Source organism: Aspergillus costaricaensis (genome assembly GCF_003184835.1).
Source record: "Aspergillus costaricaensis CBS 115574 unplaced genomic scaffold BO79scaffold_10, whole genome shotgun sequence".
Lineage (NCBI taxonomy): Eukaryota > Fungi > Ascomycota > Eurotiomycetes > Eurotiales > Aspergillaceae > Aspergillus > Aspergillus costaricensis.
Window position 1 is genome coordinate 563,312 of NW_020291810.1, and position 24,403 is coordinate 587,714.

The window sequence follows — 24,403 nt, forward strand, 5'->3', positions numbered from 1 at the left end:
AGCTTTATTCCCCCGGTGAGTGAAAGAAGATGTCTTAGTACACTGTCATCGTCTAACATGGAGGCAAAATGCAAGGCATTCCAACCATCTTCATCAGTATAATGCACATCGGCTTTGTTCTCAATGAGCATCTGTACCACATCAAGATAACCGTCCCAGCAAGCATTGTGTAATGGCGTATATTTATTCTCCGTGGGGTGATCGACATCGGCTCCCTTATCAATTAGCATCTTGGCTGTTTCGAGCTGATCATTCAAGCAGGCATGATGTAGTGGTGTGTGTCCAGTTGCAGACTCTGCGTCAATCTCGGCTCCCTCTTTGATCAGCATCTCGGCCACTTCCTTATGGCCACTGCGACAGGCATAATGTAGCGGTGTATATCCTCTCCCAGACTTTGAGTGGACATTGGCTCCCTTCTCAATAAGCGTTATAGCCACTTTCAGATGACCGTTGTCGCAGGCATAATGCAAAGGTGTTTCTTCCAGTCTGTTATCTCGGTTGACATCAGCCTTCTTATCAATCAGCGTCTTAACCGCTTCTAAGCGACCATACTGACAAGCACAGTGAAGTGCCGTTTCCCTATAATCGTTCGTTGAATCAACGTCGGCAACTTTCGTCAGAAGTTTCTTGATAACTCGTTCGTGGCCTCCCCAAGCCGCCATATGCAGTGCCGTCCACCCAACTGGATATGAAGCACCAAGTTCAACGTTGATGCGTTCTTCATCCAACAGATAATCCACAATAGGTTCTTTCCCAAGCGCAGATGCCAGGATCAACAAAGAGAGGCCAGTGTTGTCCTCACTTTCGTCTGGAAATCGATAATCAAGATCAATTTCAATTGCTCCCTTGTGAGTGAGCAGCTCCCTGAAGCGAGAAAGGTCCGGCTCCTCGATGGCAGTGATAAGGTTTGGCCGGAGACCTTCAAGTTCAGCCTCAGTGGGAGTAGCAGTGCTGTCCACACCAGAAACTTCACTCTTCTCCTGAGCTCCCGAGTATGAGAAGCTTGGCTGTACAGCCTCAGTTGAAATTGCAGTCTCCGGGGCTGGCTCGGCAATTGTCATAGTATCCATTTCGTTATTTTGTGGGGGTTTGGGTAGGGATGACCTGTTTAGGCTCTTCGGGCGAAGGACCGGTGCCCAAAGTAATTGTAAGAGAAACAAGATCTTGTGCTTGTGTGAGGAAAAGGATGGGAAACTGGAGAGTGCTCTCGGATTCTGGGTCCTTTTCAGTTGAGTGACAACACAGTAACCCCTCTTCCTGCGTAGCTTGCAGGGATGCTTACTTCCTTGTAGCTGAATGAGAAAGAGGTGACAAAAGCAAAACGAGCTGGAGGCGCCCGACTGTACTGTCTGTAGTTTTGCATATTATAATACCAGCCTAGCTTGGCCTTTTGCTGGCCACTCAGTACATGTCAAAATAGTCAATAGTATGCGGATTTTGTCCTCTGCGGTGCAGATTGCTCCGAAGGAGGGCAAAGAATACATGGCTGATGTCGTGCTATCTCCCAAATGAATCACACACGCACGTAAGCTTTCAGTCTGACAGCGTGGATCCCAACTACGTGCAGGAGTAGCTGCAGTTCGGGGGGAGTAGGAAAAGATCCTGGGGTCCGTGATCGTCCACGTCGTGCTTATGCCCGATAAGCCTTGGTCCCCGAGAACCTGCGGGGTATGCGGTGCGACATCGGGAAGTAATTGTCACGGCCTATAGTAAGAGTTATAAGCATATCCACTTCTAAAGGAGGTTTGTAAACCACAAGAACGTATTAATCTGATATGGGCATGGAGGAATGGGAAAAAGAGAATGAACAGGCCAATGTTTGCGTCAACATGCAGCTACTGTCTTGACGCGCCTACTGGTTAGTATCTAGTACAGCCACCCTCCAAAAAGCAAACATTTCCTTCCCGAGTGTAATGTACCTGTCGAACAGACATGCTTCTCGTGGGATATTTTATACAGCTTCAACTCTCCTGTCATGCAAATTCAGTGGTAACTGGCATACCATCAAAGATGGCGAATGCTCCGCGTCGGGGTTCTAAATCCGTGGTTTAGTTGGTAGGGCAGTCTAGCAGGGAACGACAGTATAACAGTATGTCACATATGATGCATGGTGAGTTGGTCTGTGGGTCCACAGGAAGGGGAAGTGCGCTTTACAGCCTTATCCATTTTTTTTCTGATCGGCGGTAATGAGATTTTTTAAGAGGACAGGAGAGGAAAAAATCGTCGGAAACGTCGGCGAAGGGGAAGGATAGCGCGCTCAAGTGACAATCGCTCCTTTAGCCAGTCAGCCCATGATCTGCGAAGATGCTATGCATCCTGAAACTGCAACATCCGTCATGTTTATTCGGAGGTGAAGATTAGATAGTAGTAGATATGAACAGTAGCGGAAAATATGTGCACAACAGAAGAAGGGCTACTGGAGGTTATCCATATCGACTACACATTCAACCTCTTCAAAGGCCTCATAAATTACTCTGCTGGAATTCTATTCCCCTCTCTAATATCAAACTAATGCCTTAGCGCTGCAAACTGCATTGGCTACTGGCTAAAAACGATTCAGCTATTACAATGGACCTTATATATGTTTGAACTAACTACTGCAGCGCTAATATGCACGATGGTCGGCTTCTCATTGGCCGAAAGAGCAGAATGGCTTATCTTACGATCAGCTCACTGAAAATTGCGCAATGCAATTCGGGGACCTCTGCAATGCTAGTGTTCCCCGACAGTTCGCCGCGTTAACCATGAGGGGGCAATTGGGTAAACCGTCTGCAGACAGCTTAGGACTAACCGTGGAATCACAACCATTCAGGAACAGGAATGCTCCATATCCTTCACACCAGCGCTAGAAATGAATTTTAGCTAACGTACATTCCTTCAGTCCAGTGAAATAAAATCGCATATCATATTTCCCTTGAAACGCAGACAAGTATAGTGGTGAACTCGCCCAGCGACTACAGCAAATCTCTTCTAGCTTGGGAATGTCGCTCACTTACTTATAGACGGATCTTTTCCACGGGAAAATGCATCGCTTCGTTTTTCTCGACCTGCCAGTGAATCCTGCCTCATGCGCTGATGTCGGCTAGGGGTTCGGACGGATTGGGTGGTTCTAACTATCAGAGCTATGCAACAGTGGGACAGAATGGAAAGTCGGCTCAAAGGGAATAAACTCTAGACGGCTCTCTCTGAAGGTATAATTGCAATATATGCATATATCCAGGAAGAACGTGAAACAGTGTCATCGACCTATAGCTCATCCGGTAAGTATCGGAGGTATATCGGAGCCAACGTAAATCAGCCCAGCAGTGTTGATGATAGTTGCAAGCCGGTTGGTCGCAGGCCTCATTCCCTAGCGATGATGTGAAGTCGGTTTTCAATTGCGCCCGAAACTTGACAGCATCCATAACATATAGCTGGGCCGCAGGATGTAGAATCCAAGTTGTATATATATATAAGTAGTACTGTATAGATAGATGGTAATGGCGCAAAGAGTGTTCATCTTCATTATGAATACACTTAACACATACTCATAGCCGTGGAAACCCAGTAAGTGTTCAATATATCGGTCGGAACTTTGTCTTGAGCTTACCAGCTACTTGCTGCCTTGGCTAATGCACTTTGACAGACAGAACATGCCAAAGCTTGTAGGTGCAAGTGCAGAAAAATGACCTTTGGTTTATTTACCAAAATAATAAGACTGCCCATAACAAGGCCTGCTGGCCCAATGGTAAGGCGCTTGACTACGGATCAAGAGATTGCAGGTTCGAATCCTGCGTAGGTCATTCCTTTTTGTCATTTTTTTTTTTCGATCCCGCTACCCATCATGTACCGTTGATGTGTGCATGTGACCTTAAATGTATTTCTTACTGCGCCTTCCTTGTTTGCATGGTTGCGCTTCTCCCATTTATACACGTCGCATATTATATTCAAACCCCACTCGAAACCATGAGTGGTGCTATCTGGGTGCCAAACTACATAATAGTTGTTCTTATGCGCGAACCTATGCATCAAGATGTCACATCTACGAAACGGTCATCATTAGATATTAGCATTAAGTGGAGTCGGTCACTATAAGTATACAAATACAAACAATCCAGTCATAATCATACATACACCAAACTACACCACTCCGCGCATAATCCCCGGCTGAATCTCCTCCAAAATATCACTCAACTCGTCCCACACCCTTTTCTGCGTCCTCTTCCCCTCCTCACTCGTCACAAACGACGATAATTCCGGCGGACACACCACTCCATTCGACATATATTCTCCATGACTTTCCCTCCCCGCCGCCGCAGCCGCCACCAACGTCCTGCTCCCCACTTCTAACGTCCTCCCCAACAACCGCAATACAATCCTAACGACCACATTATCCATCTCCCTGGATAACTGCGACTGACAAAGTCCCGGATTCAGGCAATTCACCACAATATCATCATCCCCAATGCAATCCGCCAACTCCCTCGTCAACAACACATCCAATAATTTCGACGTGCGGTACCGCTCTGCCATCGTCCCATAGTACCGATCCGGCTCATCCAGCGCCTCAAACACACTCACCCCTTTCTCCGTGGGCGCATTCCTCTCAGGAAACTTGGTGAATGCATGGACCTCGCTCGCCACTACCGACAACACAGGAGTGTGTCCTTCTTCTCCCTTCTGTTGACACAGCCTCCTCGTCTCCCTCAACTTCGGCACCAGTAGCACCGCTAACAGAAACGTCGAAATCACATTGACCGTGATCGTGCGCTCATGACCTTCTGCCTTGGAGTACTGAAACGTCGCGAGACCCGCGTTACAGAGAAGGACATCAAGACGGTCGAGCGTAGTGGTTGCGCGGGTAGCGAAGGCGCGGACGGAGTCGTAGGAGGCCAGATCTAGGGGCCAGACCTCGATGGTTTGAGGGTCGCAGGTGGGATGGGCATTGAGGATCTCGGCACGGGCGGATTCACCGGCGGAGAGGTTGCGGACGGCGAGGATGAGTTTGCCCAAAGTGCCGGAGGCGATGTGATGGGCTGCTGCTAGGCCGAGACCGGTGTTGGCGCCGGTTATGATGACGGTGCGGTTGTGGAAGGGTAAGGGAGGGGGTGGGAGAGAGGGGGTGACGAAGAGTTGATTGTAGAGTATTGTCGCCATTTTGGTTGTTGTTTCGATGTGATAATTACTGATGATGAATCGGGGCAGAAGTGGATGGTATATAATGGTGGTATGGTGGTGATACTATGGAATGATAGAAGACGCGAGCGACATGTAGATCATTACTAGGGACGGATATATCGGTTTTAGGGAAGTAGAGTACGGAGTAGTGCGCGATAAAGTGCGGTGATAAGCCGGGTTTAAGGTCCCAGCTGGTCTTTATACACGTGGTGATGTCAAGAGTGGGGCGGGTTTGCTCAGAATCAAGGACAATCTTTGTGAACAGATATTAGATTGATAAGTGAAAAGAATGATACTTTTTAGTCTCATTTGATACGATATCAGATGATCCTGCACCAGGCACCCGTTTTCTTACAACCGTCACGGGCCCCCATGACTCACCTGCATAGACACGCGGCAGCTGTATGGCTAGTCATAATACTAATGTAGCTCGCAAATGACATCAATGAGCTATTGAGCCTCAGACTAGACCCTTTCGGTGCCAGTTTCAATAGCTTATTCTTTTCTGACGTATCCAACTTGTCACCTATGGTTATCTCGGCAAATCATTTAAACAACGTTGAATACCCCAGATAAGACCAATGCACAGTTTACAAGTTGTAGAGGAGTTTGAATATACCCAAGAACATCACAAGCAACTTATATGGTCTCCGTTGTTGTTGTTTCAAGACAATTAATGTATGCTTCGGGGTCAACTACCCCGTTGCGGTCGGAGTTGATGCGATCGGTTAGCCGAGGACGTTAACCGGCGGGGCAGAGAACACCGAGCTATTAAGACAACCGAATTCTATTAAACAGAACTTCAACCTTCTTTCATACTTAATTCAACTGAAGTCTACGTCGAACATATCCTAGTAAAGGTACATATGCTTGCTGTAGCCTGAACCACCCCAAGAGGAACCATATTCTAACACCACGCCCAGGATCATCTCCAATATGCCCTTCGAAACCGCCATTACCTCCACCCTCCGGGGCTCTTCCACGGCCCTTGGATTCTGGCTCACGTATGTTCATCCACAACCAGTACCCTTAGCACTTCGTACCAATATGAACTAACTTCAATTCGATGAATGCAGCCTCCCCAGCGCAGCAGTCGCAAAAACCATTCTGCACGCCCAGCCTCCTAGCCCGGGCCGTTTCAGCTGGGTCCTAGTAGACGCCGAGCACGGATTAATCTCCGACCGCCATTATTATGAGGTTAGTAAATCTGCCTTTAATCCAATGTAGTGCTTCGAATAACCGATAAAAGCTTTTCAACGCCATTGGCTCCGAAGACGTAAGCCCGATTGTACGGGTTCCCTGCGCAGAGGAATGGATGATCAAACGGGCGCTGGACGCCGGTGCTCACGGGGTCATGACCCCCATGTGCCATTCAGAAGTGCGTATCCAAATTCCCTAATAGATTCTGAATCAAGTCAGAGGGAATGTTTTTTTAACGATTTGAAATAGGTTGAAGCCGCCAAAATCGTCCAATGGACCAAGTACCCACCCCTTGGCACACGAGGCTACGGCCCGATGTTCGCGCCACACGCATTCCCCGGCGTCGCGCCCGGTGCAGAGTACGACGAGGGCTCGCAAACAGGCACGATTGTGGTTGTGCAGATTGAGTCGAAGGCTGGCGTTGAGAATGTAGAGAAGATCGCTGCTGTGGAAGGCATCGATGTCCTGTTCATTGGACCCTTCGATTTGGCGAAGCAGATGGGTGTTACGAGGGGCGGGGAGGAGCATGAGGCGGCTATTCAGCGGATTTTGAAGGCTGCGCATGCGGCAGGGAAGAAGGCCGCTATCTTTTGTACGGATGGCAAGGATTCCCGCGTGCGCGCGGAACAGGGATTTGACATGATTTCGGTGATTACGGATGTGGGGGTTTTCAGGGCGGGGATGTTGAATGAGTTGAGGACTGTTACGGAGGGGCGGTAATTCGTGATCTGGTAATGATAGAAATATAAATGTTTGACTACTAGGTTGAAGTTAAGATAGCTAATCAGTTCATTATGACTCTTCTATGTGATCGCTATCTTAGTGTGTTAGAACTAGGGTTGGGTGGTAGCTGTAGTTGAGTCCTTGGGCACATATGAATTTACCACACGTATGTGTCCTCTGGCATGTGAATCCCATCGTTGATGGATGCGCTCTTGGCTAGGATTAGCATTTTGCCTGTGTCTGGATTCGTAGCCAGGATACGTACCATTGCTCTGCCGCCATCAACCAAGAGGTACCCTCCATTCATGTAGCCCCCGGCCTTGGAACTCAGCATCAGACACGGTCCGACAATCTCTTCGGGATATCCAGGGCGCCCTGTTTTATTAGAGCTGCATAATGCATGGTGTTGGGCAAGTCACGTACCAGCAGGAGCCCGCTTAGCAGCACCTTCTGAGACGGGATTGAGGTTTTCCGCGTTGCCAGTGGTATCAGCGAACGTCATCTCGCTGGGGAAAATTCCGGGGCAGATGCAGTTAACGCGGACTTTCATACTAATGTCGTTGTTAGAAGAGCAACTTTGGAATCAAATCTATCATAGTTCCAAGTCTGTTGCAGCAATAGAGAAGCAGAGAATAGAGACATACGGAGAAAATCTACCAGCCAGGAGCTTCGATACGTGGATAGCTTTGAGACGAGTTAGCTAGCGTAGAAGGAACGAATGACCGGCAATTAAGCGTACCTGCAGCCTAAAATGATTGTTAGCAATTTGACCCCGATGTACTGTTAGTCATGGAGGCACTTACTTTCGAAGCACCATAAGTCACCGTTCCCACGGTCCTATTTATATCTTAGTTTCCAGCACTAGCTTTTCATAGGACACGTCAACAGCGTAACTCACCTCTGGTTGGCAATCCCGGCCAAGGAAGCAATCACAATCACGCTGGGGTCCGAAGACTTTCGCAGCAGCGGGAGGAAACCCACAGTGGTGAAATAGACACCACTGATATTGACTGTCCACATCACCCGTTAGCTATTTCCTGATATCCTGTAGGCAGAACTACACACCATTATTGGTTGTGGTAAAGGATTCGCTTGATTTTATCAGCATCGCACCTCATCGAAGTGAAGAATGCGGGAACTTACTCGTCGACACTTTCCCACAGCCCTCTTTCAACAGCGTCGGCTATTCACCTATGAGCAAACGATGCAGCCATCAAACACACGAGACAGGTAGCCTTACGATCGTTGGGATTCCAAGGAGGATAGTCCGTCTTCCCAGGCAGACCAGCATTACTAATTAGCACATCAACCTGTGAGACACTAGTTAGCATACCCCTTAACCCTTATAAAATTCATCATCTGCATACATGATCTTCCTTCTGCTTGATCTGTTCAACGAGTTGGGCGCAGCCATCTTTTGTGCTCACATCGCTCTTAATGCTATATGTATGTGACGTCAGTTTCATCCAGTATCAATGGTGATCGAAGACCAGGGAAACGACTAACGGTATTACTTGTCCACCAAGTGTCGCTCTTCCCCGCAGTTCCTCTGCAGCTTTCTCGAGGACTTCGACACGACGTCCCGTAATGTAGACTTTGGCACCATTGGTAGAAAAGCCCTCCGCGATCGCTGCAATGGACTCAAAGGTTAGAACCTGGACTCCGTAATCTATGATTCTAGCTTGCCTTTGCCGAGTCCGGTGCCTCCGCCAGTGATTACGACGATCTATGTCTCCATCAGACAAGGATACTAACGTTGGATGGTTCATACGTACCTTGTCCTTAACGCCGAACAGGTTGGAAAGCTGGAGAGACATGGTTTCGCGGATGTATCGGATAGCTGTGAAGAGATTCAGGTATCCTCGAACGAGTCTATTGTGTATAATGTATATCAATAAAGACCACGAAAGATGGATAAAAGATGATTGTTGAACCTTCCAGACAAATGACGACGATTGCGTGGTGAGCCGGCGGGGTAGATAAGCGCCGGAGTTCAGCCGAAGCGTGCTCCAGCCAGTCATGGACGAGGTAGATTTTAGAAGTGACACTTAAAAGTAGCCGCAATCTTGAGTGAGCTCTAATTAAACAAACATTAATAGATCCAGTAGCAGATAATTTCACGATGGTTTACTCTGGTGATAGCTCCCACATAGAGAATGAGCCTCCGCTGTACGTGATTTTGGAAAGAGAATCAAGTCATAAGTTCGTAATTTTTCATATATCGTAATGGATATCTACAAGACCATGAAAGAGACCGTAGCCAGGACAATAAGAAAGACTAAACCCTGCTTATTAGTCCCACCCATCATCGACAAACTGGCCGCCGACTCAGCAGTATGATTGGCAGACCCATTGACAGCAGTGGGTTCGTCGCCCAGCCCCAATGGCAAACCCTGATAACTAAACGTTAGATTCTGCGGAATGGATGTGTTATAGCACTGGCCATTCGCAATGTCTAGATTCGTCAAGTCATCAGGATGCAAGAAGAACATGTAGTTCGACTGATTAAGCTTTTCAAACCCAGACGTATCGTATGGGAATTTGTCACCGGAGTCAGTGGCGCTCGTGTTCCGAAGAAAGATACATTGCACTTGGCCTGGAAAGTCGGTCGCCATTTCCGGGTAGTCACGCATGACGTCGCTGTTGCTGGTGTCGGCGATGAGGATAAACTTGCGCTGCGGAAATGTCTCAAACACCTTTTTCAGCAGGAATTTGCGGATGGACAGGGTGGCGGAGACGTCGCTAAAGTTGAGGGGACGGGTGTCGAAAGACCCGCCGGGGTAGTTGTCATAGATGAATTGCATGTAGTTTCGGGTGACTTGCTCGGGAGTCGTCGTCTGTAGTGTGGTGGTGAGTACGCAGCAACAATACAATAAGGGACATTTAATAGACTAACTAGGTAGTGAAAATGCAGGTTAGGGAGACTGATCGACCAATTGCGATAGATGTCCGGCATATTCTCCCATGGCCGGAAGGGTCGTGCGAACGAGTTGAGTAATCCTTGCTCGGGCTCATAGATTTTGGTGACTCGTAGGATGTCATCGATGTCCGAAACGACAGTGAGCCCGGTCGGAGGCACAAGATAGGCTGTGCTGTTTCCAATTGTTGCGCCCTCCACGTGAACGTTAAGTCGTTGTATGGCCGAAGTTTCGTTACCTGCCGTCAAGCCGTTACTGGAGATTGGAACGAAGGTGTCAAAGTCACCTTCGACCGTGGTGTTGTAGGGCAGAGTGAGGTCTTGGGTGCCGCCAGTGGTATTAGAGGATCCACCGCCGCCTGGCTGTCCGCTGGATCCCTGACTCGGGGCAGGCTCTAAGTGGATCGTGTTTACAGCGACGTCAGGTTGCTGGACGACTAATATTTCGGCTGTTAGATTCCGGGCCTGTTTCTGCTCGGATTCAGAAAGGTCGGATATGCTTGTATTGCCGAGGAATACATCAGCCAAATCATTCAGATCGGAGATGGAGGTGTTGGGCTGCTTGTAGACATTTCCGTGGAAGCGAACGTTCCAGCCCGAGCTGGTCCAGTTGGCATATGGGTCGATATTCAATACATTGGTGGGCAAGGCTGCCAACTCAGCGCTGTTCAAGCCCAAGGAGCTCACCACTGCATCTCCAGTGGGGAAACCCTGGAAGTAGTTGGGCACGCCCGATGCGACCCAGGAGGGTAGGTCGGATCCCAGGCCAGAAAGGATGCTGTTAATATCAGAATCGACGTCACTCAAAATATTTCGACCAGCAACTCGTGAAGGGTGATGCTGAACCGGCGAAGGTGTGATGACGGGCTCGGGCGGAACGACATTTTTGACGAACGCTGTGGGCGCTGGGATCGCGGAGACAACTGTAAGAAGAGCTGCCTGGAGCAGGGCCTGACAGGCAAAGCTTGACCTGCTCATTTTTGATTCTCAAAGTAGTGGGGATAGACCTTTTGGCGCAGGAATAAGAGTAACATGGCTGTCTGTATTGTTATATAACAAATAGAACATCCACCGACGTCATAGCCGTGCAGATCACTGGAAGTCCAGGGCCACACAAGCGATTCATCCATTGGGTCTGGACGGCAAGACCCTGACCCGCAGTTAATTAACATATTCCAGCGACAAACCAAATTTCTGGATCAGGGACAGATCAGGAACAGATCAGGGTCTTCATGCGTCATGGCTCCGGAGACGTGTCCACCACATGGGGCGACGCCGGTGCTCACCCCCGTTGCGTCATACTCAGATGGTACGCGATTCCCAATATTCCACTGCTGTTCTATAGAAATTGCCGTTATTTGATGGAGAACTACCGTCATATCGTGAATTTCATACTGGCAAGGTAAAATTAGCCACCTCCGTCGCACTAACATTATATAAGTAGGTAGCTTGAAATCGCATTCCTCGTCTTGGGTCAGGTTGGTCCGAAAGGCCCTTAATCACAGTACCTTGTAGCAGGTGATAATCTGCGTGATCTTCAAAACATTCGAGTCCTTCCCAATAATAAAATACAAAGTACTAAACATGTCAAGGCGGTTCGGATGCAGATCCGATCGATGGTTTGTTGCTCCAGTATCCACATCGCTCTTTACCATGGCGATCGAAAGCCGGAGTCCAGCATGGGAGAATAATTAACGGAGAGAAGGACGCGAAAGAGAAATTTACCCAAATAGAAATAGTAGAATAAAGAATAAGAAATAAATAATAACTATATCAAAAAAAGAATCCTGCTGGCTTCTATAAGGGTATGTGGTCGAGAAGGATGCTATCTTTGTGAACGGTCTGAAATTCTCTCCCCGTTGGGAGCATAACAGTGGCATTAAGCGACAGCTCGGCAATGAATCATCCTCCGCAACCCTCCATAGGAACCTACCAGTCGCATACTTTGTCCTCGATCGATTGTTGCCTAATAGATAAATTGTGTCGCATTTATGTGATTTGCACTAACGATACTTTGTATTCTTATCTCCCGAGTCCAGGTAACCACGTTCTAGCCTCGAGCTGAGGCTGTGTCGGTTGCCGGCGGTGCCCCGATCTGCATGCATGTCAGCCCGTCGTGGCTGACGCTAAGTCGCTCACTTCATCCAATACTTATATCGACGGCTATCTCGTCGTCTTACCATCAATTTCATCTTGTTCAACTCACCCTTCTCCAGCGACACCAATACATTATGCCTTCTGCGGTGCAAGCCGTGGACTTCTCCTGGAGTAGCGTACTGATCTCCTCCACCCCATTAATTTTTTCACGTACTTACCCGCTCTACCAGACTGCGCCAGGCTCAGTCCTGAGCTTCGTCCCCTGCTACCAGGACTATCAGTGTGCACGTCTTGAAGTTCCTCTAGACTGGTCAGCCAGTGCCACTGAAAATACAACGGCCACCTTGGCCGTCATAAAACTGCCTGCACAGGTAGACCCTGCCGACGAGCGTTACGGTGGCTCTATAATCGTGAATCCAGGTACGGGCAACAATGTCACTACCGCTACCATTCTGGCCCCCACCACGGTTGCTCACTACAAATACAGGTGGTCCTGGCGGGTCCGGCGTGCAGGAAATACTTGACCGAGGGAAAGAGATCCAGCGGATCGTAGACAGCTCCGATGATACACAGCTCTCTCGCTATTTCGACATTGTCTCCTTTGACCCCCGTGGCGTGGGAAATACCCTCCCTCCCTTGACGTGCTTTCCTGATCTGCTGTCTACTTACCTCTGGAGCGAGGCCGTGCAGGCCCATGGCTTGGTAGGTAGCTCCGACCATGCAGCTGATCATCTCTGGGCCCGCATGCAAGCCCTAGCCACATCGTGTACGGATCCCCATAAGGATGGCGCGGATATTGGTCCGTATATGAATACCTGGAGTACGGCACACGATCTGCATCAGATTGCTCAACTGCTCCAGCCGGATCCTCACGCAGACGCAAAGCTGCAATACTGGGGTTACTCGTACGGGACTCTGCTAGGTGTCACTTATGCAACTCTCTTCCCGAACCAAGTCCACCGGATGGTGTTAGATGGGGTAGTAGATGCAGTAAGCTGGTACTCGGGTGATATGTCAACATCTTTCCGGGATGCGGATCATATACTAGAAAGTTTCTTCCGCTACTGTCATCAGGCAGGCCAGCCGAGATGTGCTTTTGCTAACCCATCCGCCAACGGAGAAGATAATGAAAACGCAATAAGCGACCTCCAACAGCGTTTCAAGAGTATACTGTCGGATCTGAAAACGTCCCCCGTCTGGACCACTCATCCAAACCCAGACATAATCACGTATTCTGACGTGAGACGTCTCCTAAAACTCGCCTTGTACGCACCGGTCGACCTTTTCCCCACTCTCGCTACCATCCTAGGAGATCTCGAACAACGAAACACAACGAGCATGGCCGGCTGGAAAACCATGCTACGCGAGGAAATGCAGCCAACTCACTGTCTCGATCCAGAATGTCAGTCTCATCCCCCGTGCCGTGAAGCATGCCAATACTCGTTCCGCGTAGAAGTGACTGCCGGTATCGTATGTTTGGACTTAAACCAGAAGCTACTGAATACCACTCGCGAGGAATACTGGGACGAATATCTTCGGCCTTCCATTGAGAGCAGCCATTGGATGGGGGATACGTTTGCAGACTTTTTGATGCCGTGTGCTAGGTGGAATGGTCGGGGACCGGGGGACTTCAAAGGTTTGTTCTAGTCTCATTGCACCTAGCTGCTGCCTAAGTGCTAACCCAAAGAAGGACCTACCGGGTTTCAGGATACGTCCGCACCTATACTCTTCGTCAGCAATACCTTGGATCCAGTGACTCCGCTTGGCGAGTAAGTTTTTCGCCACCCTGCTATCTGTCTGTGTACTTTCATCTACGGCCTATTGACGATAGTATTAGCGCCCATGCTATGTCCGCTTTATTCAAGCAGTCTGCCGTATTAGAACAGCATGCTGAAGGTGTAAGTACAATTTCTCCACCTATGCTTTCGGTCTTATTCAGAGACGTGTGTTCTAACCGGACGTCATTGTAGCATTGCTCCTTCGCTTCGCGTTCGAGGTGTACAGACAATTATATCCGCACGTATTTTCAGACCGGGGAGCTTCCAGCACCAGGCACGCGATGTGAGACAGATATACGCCCATTTGGGGTGGAGGAAGTGTCAGATGGAATTTCCCCAACGGAGCTGGAGAGGACGGAGCTATGATCTATCTTGGTACATTGCCCTGTCAATACTAATTATTAAGCGAGAAATCTCACCAAAACCATTAATATCAGGTCTATGAGAAGATGCATTGTTTCTATCCGTTATGAGGAGCTGATATAAGGCATATATATTTTCTGTCAGAATAATGGACTGAAAGAAATGCCAAAGGAACGAATATTTCCATACTGTGATCCCGCGTAGACGAGGTCACGTGCAAAGTGTCGGTCGCGCCCCAGCACGTCGAAGTCTCTTTCTGCTGCTCAGCGCTGCTGAGATAGGATATCACATTGACTGCTGAAGCTATCCAGCACTCTTTCTATAGCCAATTGACACACCAAAAAAAAACACTGGCCCCCCGGTATCCAACAGGTACCAGATAAGTGGTCGGTCACCGGACGCGTCCCGCCAAGTTCAACACAGTGTCCAAGCACAATCAATCATTCTCAATACATTAAACTTCTCTGTATATTAGTCCGTCGAACATGGCCCCGGGAGAATACCATTCGTTGCGCCACATACCGGAACTCGTAAAATTAGCCTCTATACAACCTGCCACCCAAGCGGATTGCATTCCAACGACCTTGTCGAGCCCGCTCCCAGCGGTATCGCAGCGCTTGAGAGGCCGGCTCGATTTGCGGATATGGGACTGGGAATTTCAGCATACGTTCAAGTCTCGCGGCTTGGAACATCTTCTTCGAAGCGATCTTCCTCGTCCCGACAAAACTCACGCCAAATTTGCACTCTGGCGCCATTGGTCAATCACTGTCCGAAGATGGATGAATCGCCAGCTCTCTCGCAAGATAAGAGCGAAGCTGGGGGCCTCTCGCTGTGCTAAAAAATACGCGGAAGATGTCTACAATGTCATCCGGGATCTTGGCTCGCACTATGACCACGCCTTATCCATGGCCACATGGTTCAAGCTCATTGATATGCGGCGGTCTCACTACACTACTGTGGCGCAATACGTTTCCAGTTTTCAGCGAGCATATATTGACGCGAAGGAGTTGAATTGCGGTATTAGTCCCTACTGCGGGCTGCTTGAAATCCTTCGTGAACTCGAGTCAGACCTTCCGTATTGGGTCGCCGCGGTGTTATGTTTGTTGCCTGAAGATGCGGTGACCGATTATACTGACGCTGATTTCTTCAAAACCTGTCGCATGGCAATAGAGCAAGATGAGTGGTGGAATCAAAAAGATTCTAAAGCCGCGAGAGGCGGGTGATGTTTTCCACTTGTGCCATTCGAGAGAATAATTACCCAAGATGAAAGAAAGAGATATAACGGTCGACATCTGACCTGTACGATGATTGGGGGGTGTTATTAAATTCCTGATACTCAGCATTGAATGAGTCAATGTCAGTACCCTTGCAAAGGTCAATGCATCACAGCGATGAGCCAGCAAATTAGGGACAGGGCGTGCTCTAATATCCCCTTTTTTATGCTCAGATATCTGATCTTATCTCTATCTTTCCAACAAATCCTCACCCCACGACACCAAGCACATACTTGAGAACGATCAACAATCAAGTCCTCCGTTGTTTCCGCCATTTGAATATGAAGATCAAATAGGTCGCCAACACTGCCATCGTGTAATTGAAAAGAATAAATCCAATGAAGATTCCGACGTTGTTACCGCGTTGTGAATAGCTCATGGCATATTGCTTGACCTATATTTCCATGAGGACGTGTTAACAATTCTTTCGTGGAAGAAAGAAGATGAACTATAATGGAGGGGACAAAAACTAACATATTGATCTCCATCTGCATAGGCACAGTAGTGACACTCTTCAATTGCGTCAGGGTTTACCAGGTAACCTGTGTAATCCCCTGAAGCGAAGAAGTCAGCTGCATACGAGGCACATGTCTCCCCAGCGGGCACATGGAAGGTGGTCAGTTCGGAGTCACGGCAGGTAATCTGCAGCGAATGCATGGCATTGGTACCAATCCCCTCAATGAAATAAAACAAGGGGGAGATATTATAGAACCAGCGCCATCCGCGAGGTGTCAAAGGCGGGGGTGAGAGAGGTCCATTGAAGGTATTTATCACCAGCCAGACGAAGCCAGTGGCCACCTGTGCGGCCAGCACGGTGGGAAATAACGAGGCCGTTAATTGAGCGATACTTGCGACGAACAATGAGTAGAGCTCGTACATGAGAAAGGCATAACCAGCGCGCGTTGAGATGGTGAAGTATCCGACCATGTAGTACCACAGAACCCAGTATACAAGTCCACCCAAGAGCGTGAACGGGATCTCCACGAGAAGCGCGCTGATGGTAAAGACGCTCCAGTGGTATACACGTGACTCATTCTCTCGTGCCAGGAATTGATCGCGCAGTAGGATGAAGCGAGGTTCGATCTGGAGGCTGAGCACGGGTCCGGTGATCACTCCGACGAAGATAGAAAACATGCGTCCGCGGGAGTCAGTGAGATCGTTGGACAGCTGGAGGAATGTGAGCCCGTTCATCAGCCCCATCCAGATGTTAAGCTGCATCTTGCCCAACACGTAGTCTGAGTCGCGCCAGTAGTTCATGAAAGCTCGTTGGGTGACCACTCGGATCTGCTCGAGATAGGAGGCCGCATATGCTCGATCAGAACCTGACAACAACAAAGTGCTCCCTTCCTGTGGCTGAAGAAAGTGCTGAAGCTGCTTTTGGGTGGAGACATACTCGGGCGACTGCTGCCAAGTCTACCATGCTCAGGAGGTGAGAATTGAACTGCGTAAAATCTGGGTAATCCGTTGAGGTGGGGAGGAGAAATCATACCTTGAACCAGTCTACGTCGGGCTCCGCACTGACTTCCAGAATGTAGTCCGCAGGGTTTTCCGTTTCCCGACAGCATCGCGTATACCGAGAGAAGTAATCGATTATATTTTGGCATTGAGACCCTAACGGACCGAAATAAATGGTTTTCCCACCTGGAATCAGCAGAAGCAAATTATCAAACTGTTCGATCATCTGCGCAGAGGGTTGATGAATCGTGCAGAGAATGGTCTGTCCGGCATCGGATAGCCTGCGCATCAGTTGCACAATGGAGAGTGCTGAATTGCCATCCAACCCGGACGTTGGCTCGTCAAGGAAAAGAACAATGTCTGGCTTTGCAGCTAACTCAACCCCAATGCTGACCCGCTTGCGCTGTTCGAGGTTCAATCCTGCCCCTGGTACCCCGATGATTGCTTCGGCAATATCTTCTATTTCAAGAAGCCGGATGAGAAACTCCACGTGATGCATCTTCTCTTCCCAGGCGACCGCTTCTGAGCGGCGCAGGCATGCGCTCAGCTGGAGTGCTTCGCGCACTGTGGACGATGCTAGATGGATATCATTCTGGTGAACGAATCCTGTACGTCGGCCCATCGACGCCGGAAGTGTCTGCCCATTCAGATAGAGACCGCCAGATATGCGGCCAATCTGGATACGCTGAGCTAGGGTATCAAGGAGCGTAGTCTACTCGTACAGGAGGGCTGTCAGGCTTGGGGTCTATTTCAGCGACCGAAATCATAGCATCGGCTCGACTTACCTTGCCAGCCCCCGACATTCCCATCAATGCAGTCATCTTTCCTGGTTGAAGCCATCCTGTACCATAGAGCCTTGTAAGACTTATACTTTATAAAGGACAGAGAACTAGGTCTTACCTGAAACTTGGTGAATCAAGTTCCTTCCATCGTGAAGTTCAAGTGACAGTTCATGCCAAGCAAACACATTTTGTGTGTTGTCCAGACAGCCGATAGTAGGGATCTCACCGTTGGAGATGGGTCTGAGTTCTTTGGAGCCAGTGACATACGGTGGCTTCTCAATGTCCGTAGGACGGGTGGGTGAGGCGTTCGCCCACGATGGCAGCTTGCGGTAAAACACCGTTGCCATTTGCTCAGATGCATGACGAAACCTCTCCATTCCAATTCTAAACAATAGTAGAGTCAGTTTGTGGCTGAGGATGGATATTCTCGAGAAAGGAAACTTACGTTACCACAATTGAAAAGAAGACGAAAAAGGCCGCATTTATTGCAACATTTCGCCATAAGTGGAAGTAATTGAATCCATACTCAACCATCAGATAGAGTCTCCCAGAAAGGTTCAATTGGCCTGCTACGGAACCAGACACTGCACAGGCCTGAAGACTTGTTTCATTGTATGATGCTCCTCGAGGGACGATGTTCTGCAGGCTGCATGCATATGAACTGCTCCCGATCTCGTTAAGAGCTATGGACTCGAAAATGTAGTACATGGGCTATACAAATATTGAGGAGGTTAGCACATTCTGTTTGGAAGACTTTGATGATCTTCTGTTTCATCTTACATCAAGGTAGCGGATCCATGATAGCCAGACCTTCATTCCTGGTGGTGTGATATAAAAACCCGTGTAGATGATTAGCACATTGAGTAAAAGCCCCACTGGGAGAATGGCCCGAGTGATAGAGTTTGTGAAGACAGCTATGGCTCGAAACATAACACTCAGTGCCATTAGGCCCATGTAGAGGCACACCAGCCATGTGAAAAAGTTCCCCGCTGTACGCTGGAAGCCAAGCATCCAGTATATGGGAAGCGAATACAAGATAAAGATAAACTTCCAGGGTACGTCGGCGAGGATCTGACCGAGCGCGTAGGCCGCGGGTCGGTAGAATCGCAACGCCTTCTGCTTGAGCAATATCGGGCGTTGGACAAAGGTATTCCCAAATTCGGCAGAAGCCTGCAACCCCATGATCAAAACACAGAAAAAGAGGGCCGATGCGCGAGTATAAAGCCCTTCTGTCACCGCTCTCTGATTCCGGAAGAGAGTGCCTAGAAGCAGAGCTTGGATCATTGTCCCAGCCGCCTCAGCAACCCAGGCAGCCCGATCAGTCAAAAAAATCTGATAATGGCGAACTGTACACTCATATACCTGACGGTACATGGGAAAAGCGTATTCTGATGCTCTAGAATCTTTATATGTTGCCGACTGAGGTGGCTCAACAGCCTCACGCACCGTCTGCTGGTAGAAGCTGCTTTCTCTGAACCGGGCCTCAAAATCAGCAGGCTGAACGGGCACCAGCCTTTGGAGATCTTTCCGGGCTTGCCGACCTGCCGGAGGCCCCGACATAGATGCCAGAAAGTCGGAAACCGAGATCCTTGGTGAGCAATAAAATCCAAGGGACTCAAAGTAGGCTTTTGCTGATGACGCCGGGCCATAGTAGGCAACGTGGCCGTCATTCAGAACTAAGATCTTATCAAACATTGAAACTGCAACATCGCTAGCTTGATATAAAGACATGGCGGTCATGCATCGACTGCGAGTGGTGTATTTGCGCATGGTAGTGAGAAAGCGGATGGCAGTTGATGAGTCCAACCCCCGAGTAGGATTGTCAAAGCAGAACAGACTAAGGGACATGATCAGCTTCTGTGGTCTGTTGTGAGAAGTACTGGATGAGTAATCTACCTTGCACGCGTGCAGAGGGCCTCAGCGAGAGATACACGACGACGCTGGCCGCCGCTGACTCCACGAAGATGGTCGGCTCCGATTCGGACTTGAGCTGCATGAGCAAGACCCATAAGCTGCAGAAGACTTTGTAGGTCCTCTTCAATTCTGGAGGCTCTATCCGGATCAGAGTTTGAATGCCGGGCATTGAGAGCAAACCTAAGCGTGGTGCTGACAGATAAAGTTGGAAAGTGGATGTCATCCTCCCCTGTTAACGTGCTTAGCCATCTTAGCCAGTGCTTGTTTCGATTGGGGCGTGGGAAACTCTCATACCAACGAAGGCTACCTGGTTGGGCTTATGTCGCCTCGCTGTCGAGGCATCCATTGAGCCATACCAGACGTCACCCTCCATTCTCAGATACTCGTCCCTCATGTTCGACAAGGCTTTCAGAACGGTGGTGCATCCACTGCCCGGGCGTCCCACAATCATCAACATTTCCCCTTCGCGGATTGTCCCAGTCAGACGCTGCAGAATGGGTCGAGATGGGATCTCCTTTAGCGAAAACCAGGTCACCGGGTTGGCGAGAGTTTTCAGACGTCGTAGAGTTTCGGGAACATCGGACATCCGTTGGCGCTGGTTTCAAGTCAGTGTTATGGAATCTCTTGTCACCTTCATGTGTCGGAAACAAACCCCAACTCCTGCGCCTATGATTGACAATTCCTTGAATATGATGCCACCCAAGCGCTCTGATTCACTGGTAGTCTGGCGATCAAGAAAATTGGCAACCAGTTGATCGATCTCTGCATCCTGATGTGTCTCTCGACTTCCATTGTACCCATTATCTCCGCAGCCCAATGTCTCCATGATACACATATCAAGCTGGTAAGAAGCTCAGCTACGCTCTATAGTCTTCTCTTGGGCGCGATTTTGCTAGGACTTTAAAGGAGCTCCCACGAAGCCTTCAAGCACCGAAGCATAGGAGAAGGTGCCGGATTACCAAATGGGGTAATGATTGCTCCTTATGGTTAGACCAAGGGCCAGCTCCACTCTCAGCGGAGTTGACCGACTACGGCGGTTACTGGTGGATAGCATTGGGAAGTAGAGATAAATAGCAGACACGCAGGCGTAGGGAAACGACAAAAATGAAGATTCCTTATTCTTGTTACCCATTCAAAAATAATTGAAAGTATTCTCGCAAGAACCATGTCAGGCTCCCAGTTTGATCCCGATCAGTTCACTCGTGCGGGCTGCATAACACGGAAATACTACCGCGATGTCTATCCCACCATCGATCCATCACGGCCAGAGCTATCACAGAAAGATAAAGTAACCATCGTCACGGGCGCAGGAAAAGGAATTGGTCGAGTGAGAACAAACCCGACCCCTCTACAGATGCAATCACGACTGACCTCCGTGATACTCCAGGCTATTGCGCGAGCTCACGCCCAGTCCGGCGTCAAGGGGCTAGTTCTTGTGACTCAGTCTGCTCAGTCGGCTGAAGAGACGAAAGCAGTTTTGAAAGCCGAATTCCCCTCTGTTGATGTGCTGGCTCTGCCTACGGACATCACCAATGAGAAGGAAATAGCGCAGACCTTCGACACTATCAGGAACCACTTTGGAATCGCGCACACTTTGATCAACAACGCCGGTGTATTTGCCTCGATAGCGCCCGTTGCACAATCAGACTCCAACACCTGGTGGAAGGACTTTGAGGTCAATGTACGGGGGACATACCTTGCCACCGCGGCATACCTGCGTCTGATCGCTGCTGAGAGCGCTGATTTTCAGCCCACTGTAGTCAACCTCATTTCCACGATTGGTCTGACGCCGCCTGGACTGAGCAGTTACTTTATCAGTAAACTGGCTGTGGCCAAATTCACCGAGTTCGTCGCAGCCGAGAACCCCCAGGTTGCCACCTACAGTCTCTCTCCGGGAATCGTACAAACCAGCATGACCCTGGATTCATTCAAGCCATTTGCTAAAGACACTGGTATGTTCACAAATATCACAACTGGCAATTCAGGAGACCTTAGGCTAACCATGGCAAATTCCCTTGGTCTGTAATAGCGGAACTCCCAGGTGCCGTGACCGTCTACTTGGCCGCGAAACAGCCACAATACCTTAATGGACGTCACCTATCCTCCAATTGGGATTTGGCAGAGCTTGAAGATAGGAAAATGGAGTTTTCCTCATCAGATACACTGAAAGTGGGTCAATTCATCTGATGGCCCTCACTACCACCTTCAGGTGGAGAGTTAATTTCACGCAACGGCGTCGCGTTCTCGTTGTCTATAAATGAAACTAGCAGTCCCTATCATTGGTGTATCCAGATGTGATAGGCTATTATGTATCTTGTAGCAAGCATTCAAAACTCTGTTCTATCCGATATGCGCCCATGCATATGTAACGAGGACGATAGTGGTTGTAAGGTTCAAAAATTAGTTCCCAAATGTATCTCAGGCACGTCCATCAACATATCACTGATTTCGTGACAGTAACCAGACCAGGTGTTAGGGTCAACAGTATCTGCAAATGACCACAAAGCGTTCTCCTCGGATGCGAAAGGCAAAGGCTGCTGGTTCTCTGTTTCCGTTTGTTCGTCGGTCTGCACCCTCCGATAATCGTTGCGATCACCGAACGCTGATGATTGAGAACTCAACAACTCTATGAGGGCACTAACTCTCCCTAGTAGATACCGTGTCCGTTGAGCCGCTCGGGATGCAATTGGATTGTTTGTCCCCGCCCCCTCAAATATTGGAAGAGATCGCTCAACATGTTGCTGAGCAAGTGGGAACCAGTAGCATAGGGGGTAGGCCAGCATAAACCCCACAAGGGTGAGAACTGCATTCCACACGTACTGGTAGATTTCTGAGCATCCATAAAGAGCATCATGAAAAAGCATGCGAGTGTGTATGAGGTCGGTGACGGTTAGCGCATGTTGTAGTGCCGTGGTGGCGTGTATATCGGCTTGTGGACTCCGTTGCGGAACTAAGCTGCGACTTGGGAATTGAATAAAAGGTCGGTGAGCCCAGAGTACGATGTCATGGTATCGAAGCTCTAAAAGCGTTTTTTGTAAGGTGAGCACTGGGGCCTCATGAAACGACAGTGTTGCATTCTGATCATGTTTCAGCCGACTCATGGAAGAGGTAACCTCGTCTGGTTGATAAACATTACATGAAAGTGTAATGTTGGTGTATAGGTTCGCGTCCAAGACTTGATCTCTCCATCGATACAGGCCCTTGATTTCCCGCGACAAAAAGTGCGCATGGCGCTCGATTTGATTATATGGATCGGTTGTCGACGAATCACGCACATGACGCTCCAGATCCTCGGCCATCTTCCTTGCCACAACAGTGAGCGATATCGATGCCCAATGGAATCCGAGCTCTGAGGTATCCCAAGGATCCCGCGGGTTTGGGAGTGGCGTGTTGAGTACCGCATCATCTAGAGAGATAGCCATAGGCTTTCCCAGAAGTCGTGAACAATGGAAGTCGAGGTGTACCAATGTCCACCAAACATGACGACGCGTCTCAACCTCATGTGTGGTCGCACGAGTTACCAGGGGGTGCTGTAAGTCCAGCGACTGTGCGAGTCGCATCGCCACGCCAATAATATTATATGCTGCTTGGTAATCTCCAGAGTTCTGGAGAAAAGCGGCCATAAAGAGATGCCGCTGCACGTCCAGTAAAGAAGGCTCTGCGTACAAGAGATAGTCGCTGTTCGTCCCTAGAGCCCTTTGGAAGAACGCAACATATAGGCTAGCTAGCGAAGGGGCTTGAGTGGAATGCTCTCCTCTGTGTAATAATGCTGAGTCTATTTGGATGCTTAGCAAGCGGCTCTGAAGCCCGGCACAATGAATTGATTGTAAGCAGTAGGCCATGAGCGCTTGCCGCAATGACTCAGAGTTTTGACCCGACGTGATCGTCAAGTCCTCGGGACTAATAATCGGCATTAGGGGATGATACCGAGTCCAGAAGACATCAAGCAGGGATTTTTCAAGTTTCTGTAAGCTGTCCAGCGTCAGATGTGGCACATCCGACTCGGTTGTTCTCAGCAAATCCGGCGAGGGATACTGAGCGTCTGAAGGACCCGGATCGATAGGTTGAGGGGATGGGCGTGCTGACATCTGCGATACCATAGAGCAGAAATGATTCATTCGAGAGATAAAGCCGGCAAATGAATCCAACTGCGGGCGCGGAGGAGCGACGACAGCATGGTAGGTGGATAGACTCCGTTGTGAACTGGATCTTGGCCTAACTTGTTGGCTGGGGCCTTCTCGGATCGGGGTAGATGGCGGCGCAGACTGGGCTGGCGGGGGACTGCGTAGAGCAGCCGGCTGCAGTTTCCGGCTGCCAGAAGGTAGTCTTGAGTGCTGGGTCGGTTTGCTGCATTGGATCTTGTTGGCACGACACTGGCCACAGGGTAATCCACCATCGCAGCGAACCCGGTGCTGACGGCAAAACTCGCATGCTCGGCGCACTTTCTTCCGTTTGACCAGTGGTGTTGATCGTAAAGAAACAACGTTATACAGCATTCCGGGGTGAGTGATAGATGAAAGTGAGGAGGGTGGAGTAGTAGGTAGTAGTGTAGATGGAGTTCGGAGAATCCAGGATCACTACTATTACTATTACTCTACTCACCTTCCTACTATAGTGCTAGTAGTACTAAGTGAAACCTCAGTCACCTGACTCCACCGTCCCGGAAAATCAGACCAATAGGATGCCGAGGAAGGGACAGCCAATCAGACTAGCTGGAGTAACCTGACAGTGTGTGGACCCGAC

General features: G+C 49.3%; 10 protein-coding genes and 1 non-coding gene across 11 annotated transcripts; 5 read left to right on the top strand and 6 right to left on the bottom strand.

Moving 5' to 3' along the window:
- Positions 1–281: 281 nt before the first annotated feature.
- Positions 282–704, bottom strand: BO79DRAFT_110201 (ankyrin repeat domain-containing protein; the record flags this gene model as incomplete). The annotated part of the gene is made up of 1 exon (XM_025677915.1): positions 282–704. A coding segment is annotated over one exon (423 nt), but the record flags the coding sequence as incomplete, so codon positions are not given.
- Positions 705–3,710: 3,006 nt separating this feature from the next.
- On the top strand, positions 3,711–3,782 carry BO79DRAFT_t85. The gene has a single exon. It is a non-coding gene; the product is annotated as a tRNA-Arg (tRNA).
- Positions 3,783–4,056: 274 nt separating this feature from the next.
- On the bottom strand, positions 4,057–5,159 carry BO79DRAFT_208341 (short-chain dehydrogenase/reductase). Its single transcript, XM_025682378.1, has one exon. The coding sequence runs from the start codon at positions 5,134–5,136 to the stop codon at positions 4,120–4,122; it is 1,017 nt and encodes a 338-aa protein (XP_025541430.1). The 5' UTR covers positions 5,137–5,159; the 3' UTR covers positions 4,057–4,119.
- An 815-nt stretch (positions 5,160–5,974) lies between these two features.
- Positions 5,975–7,115, top strand: BO79DRAFT_192194 (HpcH/HpaI aldolase family protein). The gene is made up of 5 exons (XM_025680876.1): positions 5,975–6,017; positions 6,081–6,161; positions 6,234–6,354; positions 6,407–6,535; positions 6,607–7,115. Exons 2-5 carry the CDS (start codon positions 6,094–6,096, stop codon positions 7,075–7,077), a joined length of 789 nt encoding a protein of 262 aa, XP_025541431.1. The 5' UTR covers positions 5,975–6,017; positions 6,081–6,093; the 3' UTR covers positions 7,078–7,115.
- Positions 7,116–7,130: 15 nt separating this feature from the next.
- BO79DRAFT_236716 (SDR family NAD(P)-dependent oxidoreductase) lies at positions 7,131–9,001 on the bottom strand. The gene is made up of 14 exons (XM_025684611.1): positions 8,856–9,001; positions 8,767–8,806; positions 8,587–8,710; positions 8,448–8,520; positions 8,321–8,390; positions 8,224–8,263; positions 8,146–8,171; positions 7,979–8,090; positions 7,884–7,917; positions 7,820–7,826; positions 7,725–7,764; positions 7,504–7,631; positions 7,346–7,455; positions 7,131–7,291 (listed from the first exon to the last, which is right to left on the bottom strand). The coding sequence occupies exons 1-14, from the start codon at positions 8,895–8,897 to the stop codon at positions 7,238–7,240; spliced, it is 900 nt and encodes a 299-aa protein (XP_025541432.1). The 5' UTR covers positions 8,898–9,001; the 3' UTR covers positions 7,131–7,237.
- A 302-nt stretch (positions 9,002–9,303) lies between these two features.
- Positions 9,304–10,998, bottom strand: BO79DRAFT_192198 (phosphatidate phosphatase App1 family protein). Its single transcript, XM_025680877.1, has 2 exons — positions 9,977–10,998; positions 9,304–9,917 (listed from the first exon to the last, which is right to left on the bottom strand). Exons 1-2 carry the CDS (start codon positions 10,973–10,975, stop codon positions 9,315–9,317), a joined length of 1,602 nt encoding a protein of 533 aa, XP_025541433.1. The 5' UTR covers positions 10,976–10,998; the 3' UTR covers positions 9,304–9,314.
- A 1,206-nt stretch (positions 10,999–12,204) lies between these two features.
- Positions 12,205–14,386, top strand: BO79DRAFT_192201 (alpha/beta hydrolase). The gene is made up of 6 exons (XM_025680878.1): positions 12,205–12,270; positions 12,325–12,514; positions 12,582–13,730; positions 13,785–13,863; positions 13,932–13,992; positions 14,065–14,386. Exons 1-6 carry the CDS (start codon positions 12,229–12,231, stop codon positions 14,236–14,238), a joined length of 1,695 nt encoding a protein of 564 aa, XP_025541434.1. The 5' UTR covers positions 12,205–12,228; the 3' UTR covers positions 14,239–14,386.
- A 334-nt stretch (positions 14,387–14,720) lies between these two features.
- BO79DRAFT_262367 (uncharacterized protein) lies at positions 14,721–15,458 on the top strand (the record flags this gene model as incomplete). The annotated part of the gene is made up of 1 exon (XM_025686588.1): positions 14,721–15,458. The coding sequence occupies one exon, from the start codon at positions 14,721–14,723 to the stop codon at positions 15,456–15,458; it is 738 nt and encodes a 245-aa protein (XP_025541435.1).
- A 301-nt stretch (positions 15,459–15,759) lies between these two features.
- On the bottom strand, positions 15,760–20,486 carry BO79DRAFT_262368 (ATP-binding cassette transporter; the record flags this gene model as incomplete). Its single annotated transcript, XM_025686589.1, has 10 exons — positions 15,760–15,903; positions 15,984–16,922; positions 16,999–17,676; positions 17,750–17,805; positions 17,865–18,130; positions 18,192–18,457; positions 18,527–19,583; positions 19,643–19,889; positions 19,955–20,255; positions 20,313–20,486. 10 exons carry the CDS (start codon positions 20,484–20,486, stop codon positions 15,760–15,762), a joined length of 4,128 nt encoding a protein of 1,375 aa, XP_025541436.1.
- Positions 20,487–20,825: 339 nt separating this feature from the next.
- Positions 20,826–21,847, top strand: BO79DRAFT_262373 (SDR family oxidoreductase; the record flags this gene model as incomplete). The annotated part of the gene is made up of 3 exons (XM_025686590.1): positions 20,826–20,948; positions 21,015–21,612; positions 21,702–21,847. 3 exons carry the CDS (start codon positions 20,826–20,828, stop codon positions 21,845–21,847), a joined length of 867 nt encoding a protein of 288 aa, XP_025541437.1.
- Positions 21,848–22,053: 206 nt separating this feature from the next.
- BO79DRAFT_244436 (uncharacterized protein) lies at positions 22,054–24,156 on the bottom strand (the record flags this gene model as incomplete). The annotated part of the gene is made up of 1 exon (XM_025685370.1): positions 22,054–24,156. One exon carries the CDS (start codon positions 24,154–24,156, stop codon positions 22,054–22,056), a length of 2,103 nt encoding a protein of 700 aa, XP_025541438.1.
- Between the last annotated feature and the right edge of the window lie 247 nt (positions 24,157–24,403).